The 7,134-nt window shown below is 36.8% G+C and overlaps 1 protein-coding gene across 1 annotated transcript; it reads left to right on the forward strand.

Moving 5' to 3' along the window:
- Positions 1 to 908: 908 nt before the first annotated feature.
- On the forward strand, positions 909 to 5,307 carry LOC146759249 (kinesin-like protein KIF20B). Its single transcript, XM_085510333.1, has 3 exons — positions 909 to 1,046; positions 3,492 to 4,695; positions 5,136 to 5,307. The coding sequence occupies exons 2-3, from the start codon at positions 3,548 to 3,550 to the stop codon at positions 5,305 to 5,307; spliced, it is 1,320 nt and encodes a 439-aa protein (XP_085366459.1). The 5' UTR covers positions 909 to 1,046; positions 3,492 to 3,547.
- Positions 5,308 to 7,134: the final 1,827 nt, after the last annotated feature.

Genomic DNA, 7,134 nt, shown 5'->3' on the forward strand with positions numbered 1-7,134 from the left:
TGTGTGCATACCACTTCTGGTGGTTTTTGTTCATTTTTTGATGTTTGGTAGCCTGAAGTAGCTCTGAAAACATTTATAGTTAATTCTGTCACTCAGATCTCTAACCTTGTAAGCTTAGCAACTTGACCCTTCTTAGTCTTTGACTGTCTGCATCACTGCAACTTAGTATTTCCATGGTATTAAAGCTGACTGTGATGAGTAGTCATGTCCTCACCTATTACTTCTTCCAAGAACAAGGCTCCAACTCTATCTGTGAGATTGTGTGGCCTGAACACTTCTGAGGCTTTTCTTTTCATAAGTTACTAAAGATGAATAATCAGTCCTTGGCAGTGCCAGCATGGCTTAACAATTGTCATCTTGTAAGTAAGGAAGCTTCACTTGTGGTCAAGGACACAATCTAAAATATGCGTGACAGAGCTGACTAAGCTTTAAGGTTGGATTCTATCTGTCACGATGAAAGTGATTTTAGCAGCTTAGCAGAAGTGTGATGTGATGAACTTGTATGAGAGCTGACCATTTGCTCTTTGACCGTGTTTGTAATTTTGTTGACTTCTTGGAAACAGGAAATTCTTTGATAAACTGGTAAACTCTTGATTGTGTGCAAGTCTTTTACTTTGTAACCTGCTAGGCTCTTGCTTTCCCTTGTATACTCTACCGAGTATTGCACTTGTCATTATCTGAAGGTGTACTTGTTCTGTCTGCTATTGAGATTTGTAACTGATGTCTATAGAGTCACCGGGTAAATATTTTAGCTGTATGGTTTTGTGTAAATATTTGCCTACTGAAGATTACTGAGACTTAAGTGCTCCTTTTGTTAAGCTTCAATGTAACTGATCTTATATCAATACAGGAAAAGACTACCTACCATTTAACTACCATTAAAGCAGAACCGGCAGAAGAGAACACTAATAAAGGAACTGAAAGCAGCCAATTTTCAGTGCTTTCAGTTAAAGCACTGAAACAAGAGAAAACTGAGTTGGAAGTGGGAAGAAAGCACAGTACTGACGAGGATAAGCCTACTGTGGAAGAGCCACCTCCAAAGAAAGGTACAGTTTCTTCCATCGTTGAACAGGGTGTCTTCCAAAACAATAAATTGCTTCCTATTCCGGATAGGAAGCAAAAGGCTGTGAAGCGCGTACCTTATGGTATAAGGAGAAAAGCCACTGTGTTAAACTGTAAATAGAAGTAACTGTTATGTAAATATCCCTTTTTCAGAAGGTCCTATGCTGTTCATTTTTGAATGCTTAAGAATCAAAGTTTTTTGCACTATTTTTTTCCTTTTTGCTGCTTTTTCCTCATCTGTTGATGCACTTGCAGATTTGGTAATAGTTTTAAAGCAGTTTCTTTAGGATTGTTTCAACTGCTGTTGCTGATCTTCTGAGTAGCATCAGCTGTTCAAGTGCTTTTTTTTGTTTGTTTGTTTTGTTTTTCCTGAAGCAACTATCAAAATTGTTGACGACCTGCTAATTGCTCGCTCATGGGCAATATTTGAGCAAAATGGTTTGGATAAGCTCTGATGCATTTAACTTCACTTCTGGGCACAGCTGAGCATCAGTGTTCCTAGAATTACGGAAGGCATATACAATGTAGAAGGGAAAATCTAAAACTTAGCTGTAGTCCCTTCCTTTCTTGTATTCCTCTTGCAAAATATGTGCAAGGGAGAAAGTCAAGGCCTTCTTTGGATGAGATGCTGTTCTTGGATGATTTGTCCCTGCTGCCTTTATTTGGCATAAATATTGAATCCTAATGTGACCACTGAATGGCATCACATATAAGCATCTTACCAGAGACTGAGGGAGGGATGTGGACTCCTCCATACTCCAAATAGTAGTGGGTTTGTTCTAATCATATGACCAAAGCTCTCATTTAACAATTAATGACAGCAATGCTCCACATAGGAATTAAAATGTGTAGCTGATAGTCACAATGTCAGCATGAAGTTTTCTGTTAAGAAGTACTGAGTATTCAATCATGTTAAAATTTTCTTCTATTTGTGAGTATTAATAGCATCCAATTTCAAAAACTGCTTAATATATATTCTTTAGCTATGTTAAATATACACAGTAGAACAATGAGCACAGGTATGTTGTGCTGGTTCTTTTGTAGAATTAGTTATATAAGTAGCACGAGCAAAAGTGTTTTAGGAGATGCTAGGTTATCTCAGCTTCAAGTTCAGGGTATTTACACCATTCTCTGAGCTTTTAGGTCTTGTTTCCTATGCTCTGTAATAATGCTTTTTCCCTACTTCCTGTGTAAGGAGCTTCTAGACTGAACATTACACATCTTCTCTCTAGTCTTATTTATCTTGCTTTAGTGCTTGCTTGTTGTTTTCAGCATAAAGTGTTTAGATTACTTATAAATCATATTCCCCTCACTAGTGTTGCTGGGAGCAGCAGTCAAAACCCAAAACCTGGTTTGGGGTGGAATATGCCACTGCTGTTTCTTCAGTATGACTTTTAAATCAGTTGAGGGCTGTATATAAAACTCCTTAGATGAGTTAAGAGGCTGTTTCCATGCAGTACATGTGAATCTGTATGTAATGCAGGCTGCACGTGGGCGCTATAAAATTCTGCATTTCTGTAGTTGTAGTAATAAAAGGACTGTACAAGAATCACCATGGAATATATTGTTGTGGTGACCCAATCCCTAGTAAGTCTTGACTTATATTTATTTTTTTTAATACTTAAAGTATGCATATTATGGAATGGACGTAACTGGATTCTAAAGCAATGATGAAATACAGCAGAAGTCGCTTTTGATAGAAAGAAAATGCATGTGATTTTAGCTAATTGCTCACCAGTTAAAGAAAAAAACAGCCCCAAGCTAATGGAATATTTATGGAAACTTGAATCTGCAAATTTGTACAACTTTATGCGTGAACTTTATATGCAAAAGAGTAAGTGTGAACAGAAGTAGGAATCCTCATATTTTGTTTAGAGATCAACTGAATAAGAGAGACAGATATCAACACTTAAGTGATCAACTTGTCCAGGGTTTTATCTTTCTTTTGAAAGTAAGAGGACTGTGAGTTGGAATGAAATTTCTTAGAGAACTGTTTATCTACCATTTAGATGTAGATGGAGTGATTCCTGGCTGCCTTATAGGGATTGCTGAAGCAGGGAAGATAGAAAGAATATAGCTGTGAATTATCTATCTCGTTCCCATGTTTCTTAGATCTAATAAGATTTTCTACTGGTGTGGAGTGGAAGGTTTGAGTAGTGCCATGGTAAAAGTGTTCTTCCAGACAGAAAACCTTTTGCTGTTAATTCTGTATAGAAATCTGAGGCACCTGATTACGTGTCCAGAGAACTTTAATTCCTTCACTAGTATCAAATACTATGTGATGTGAGGGCATGGCTTGCATATTACGACAGTTTTTCACTTAGAAGTTGCTACTTGGTGTTGTGAACTGCTATGTAATAATGATTTTAATCAATCTGAGCTACATTCCTTTTCCCTTTTTTTTGTTTGTTTGTTTGTTTGTTTTACAGTAGTTGTAAATGAGAGAAAGAAAAAGAACACTGTAGAGCAAAAGAAAATTGAACACATGAAACAAAAGTGCTCCGCGTACCGAAAGGAAGTACTAGCACTGAGGGAAAGAACTGAAATCTTGGAACATCATTTAACTGTGCTTGAAGAACAATGCAGAAGAGAAAAAAATAAAAAAGAAGATTTCAGTAAGCAGGTAACAAGCCTGCGTATTGAGCTTTCTTTTTCTGAAGAAACAGCTGATGCCCTCCGTGAACAAATTCTGCAGGGTCAAGCTGACTATCGGGAAATTGCTTCTGAACTGGATGAACAGAAATCTATAAATATGACACTAGAAGACAAAAATGCCCAACTAACTAACAACATAGAAGTTGCCAAAGAATATATAATTGATAAAGTGTCACAAGTAAAAGAAATGCGGACCAAATTAGATGAATTATACAAATGTCACTTAGAGTTTCACGCCATCGGTACTGACTTTGTCAGTGTAAAGGATTCCTCAGACTCTGAAAAAGATGAGCCAGGGACATCTCAAATTAGTTCTGCATGCATTCAGTCACAGACTTCTTCCATCTCAGATCTTGTGCAGGACCTCTCCTTTAACTATAGTCTTGAAAGGATTTGGGAAGTATGCAGAAGTATTGCTGATGTTTCCTCAGAAAAAAGTCAGCACATCAAAGCACTGCTTCAAGACAATGAAAACCTAAAGGCGGGACTGAATAATGCTGAAAATCATAATCGTCAACTTGTAATGAAGCTATGTGAGATTACAACTCACACTAGTCAGGAAGATGATCTTGTGAATCAGTTACATGAGCAAATAGAAAAGAAAACTCAGGAGTTTGAAGAAAAGACTGCAGAAGATCAGAGAGTGATTGCACAATTTCAGGAGGAAGTTGCCAACTGTGAGGTAAAAATAAGAGAGCTTGAATATCGCCTTGAGGCTTCCAAGACAATGGAAGACAATGTGTCAAAACTCAATGAATTACTTAAAGAAAAAGAATCTATTATTGTTAATCTGGAGACAGTTACAGCAACTCTGCAGGAGAAGTCTGCTAATGCAGACAAAAAAGTTGAAGAGTTAAGTAGCAAAGAAGCAAATCTGATTCAAGAAGTTCTGCAGCTGAAAAACAGCTTGGAGCAGATGAAACAGTCTCTTTGGGAAAAGGAAAAGAGTGAAATGGAGAAAGTGCAACATATAGAATCGTAAGTAACCACTGAGTTAACTTAGAGCCCTTTGAGAATGAACTAGAGTTAAAAATAGTTAATGGGAACATCCCTTCGACTTAATGCATCTGCATGCTTATCAATGGCCAAACTACTACTTTAGGATGCTTTGGTATGCTACTTGAGTTCCAAGGGAAAACAGGAGTGTGCAAGGAAATAAAGAATAATATGGGGATTGCTGGTGGTTTTGTTGTACATCCCTCAGAATAGCATCTGAATAATTTATTGCTTCAGCATCTGATTATGAGAAGCAAGCTGAAATTCAAAAGTAATTGTTTAAATCTTGTCACTGGTCTAGATAGATTTAAGAGTCTATTTACAAATAGAAACCAACAGGCAGGGCATGGATTAAGCTGTAATTGCTGTTTCCATGAGATGTGTAACAGTAATGTTCTTTGTCTCTTTATTTTTAACATAAGGCTAGAAAATATTCTTTCTGAGAGTTCTGCCCTTGTACTGAATTTGAAAAAAGATTTGCAGAGGAAAGAAGAAGAGTATGCAGATCTAAAAGACAAACATTCTGATGCCGAGAAACAAATTCAGCAACTACAAACCGAGGTTTGTAGTCAACTGAGATATTTTTTTCTGTAAGATTATGCTTGGCTGTCTGCTGTTAAAACTTCTCAAAATTTAACTATGAAGCTGGAAATTTCACACTAGTGTGGCTAGCTGCAAATCTTAGGTAAAGTTGCCATTGAAGCTCTAGAGGGGACCAGAAGTTAAAACATGGTTTCACATAGATAATGAACAGAGGAAAGTAAAGTTGGTTAGTAGTCTGGAATAAGGTTTGTGAAGAGAATAGCTAATCTGCCTCTGGAGGGGACTTGTTATTATCTCTACGTTACTGGTGACTTGCCATTGGTATCCGTGGTAACTCCAAAGCCTAAAACCTAAGTCTTGTGAAAAAACGCTGATAACTGGGAAGAAGAATGCTATTTATTTGAAGAGAAATAGACTAATTTCCAGAGGCTCTTTAATATAAGCATGTATATTTTTTTTCTTCAATTTCAGCTTCAGTGATGTTAATAGTTAAAATTTAATTATTAAACAAGAAGATATCTTAAAACCCATTTTGCAGGATCTTAGTCTGAAAGTTTATTGGGTGTGCTTGGAAAGGAAAATTGAAGCTTAAAAATGAATTCATGTCGTCCTTGGTAACCTTGCACTTGCTGTCGTTTTCCTACTCAGCACTTGTTTGTGAATTCCTCTTTATTTAACAAAGAAGTATTTGGCCAGGTTGGATTACAGAAGTCTTTTAATGAACCGTGAGCTGTGCTTACATTACAGGTGTCCACGATGCGTTCTGTGGAGGAATCCCTCAGGAACAGGATGGATGAACTTGAAAGGATTAATAACCAGTTTAAGGATGAGCTGGATTATAAAGACTATACTATCCAACAACTTAAACAGGTATTTTTCTTGCTCTTAATTTTTATTAAATGAATGATGCAGGTTTTCCAAGCAACAGGAAAAAGGTCAAAAAAAAAAAAAAAATTGGAGCAAAATGAAAGTGGCCAACTGAAATTAGTGGTAGACCATGAAAGATATTCAAATAATTAGTCACTACAGAGCACTGGCAGATTGCTTTAAATACAATAATCTGCATAGTAAATACATATGTAATACATGCATGTAACCTGATCTTGTTGAGTGACATCACGATATGTTAATTGAAATGTCTTACCATAAACTCTTTTTATCAGCTTAAGTCCTTATTTATGCTATATGAAAAACTTATTAATTCTAGGCTGTCTTAAAAATTCTGCTTGTTTCTACTGTGTATGCTTTTCTTTCAACATGAAATATAGGAGCTGGAGGAAAAGGACCATAATATTCAAAAGTGGCGTGAGGAGAGAGATCAGTTAGTAGAAGCTTTGGAAGAACAGCTCAAAACTTTGGCTTCTAATGCCATACAAAAAGAGACAGAAATAGCAGAACTGAGACAATCTGCCTTAAAGGATTCAAGCAAGGTCAGCTCTCCTTTCCTCCTACCTGATTAGCTACCCATAAATTCTGTAAGACTCCTGTACCTGCTCTTTGTATTCTGGGTGTGCTTCTGTTCTTGAACACTGTCGTATTGACATCATGTGCAACTAACCAAAAAAAGCACCAGCTTTTATTTTTGTTCTTCAGAAACAGAATTTCTGTTAATTACTAAAATTTCAATTTTTTCAGTAGTTCAGATAAGCAGATGTCAGTTTGATGCTTATGATCCTACAATCAGACTGGACATCTGTAGCTTTTTCTGATAATTCACAGCATTTCCGGATCCCAAGCTAGGCTCAATACTCAGACAGTAGTTGTGTCTCAGGTTTCTTACTTTCTTTGCTTTCTCTGAGGTAGTATCTACAATGGCATGAAAAGACAGAAGGGGACGTGGAGAGAGATTAAGGGAAGCATCAAAAAGCAGAGGGGGGA

The sequence above is a fragment of the Coturnix japonica genome, chromosome 10 (assembly GCF_054131305.1).
Source record: "Coturnix japonica strain WE chromosome 10, WE-NBRP24, whole genome shotgun sequence".
NCBI classification, from domain to species: Eukaryota; Metazoa; Chordata; class Aves; order Galliformes; family Phasianidae; genus Coturnix; species Coturnix japonica.

Bases quoted from the DNA above. Each gene is read 5' to 3' on its own strand.
- LOC146759249 (XM_085510333.1), top strand. From the start codon at position 3,548: ATGAAACAAAAGTGCTCCGCGTACCGAAAGGAAGTACTAGCACTGAGG. The intron at 4,696-5,135 runs GTAAGTAACCAC...TTTTAACATAAG, and splicing joins AAAGTGCAACATATAGAATC to GCTAGAAAATATTCTTTCTG.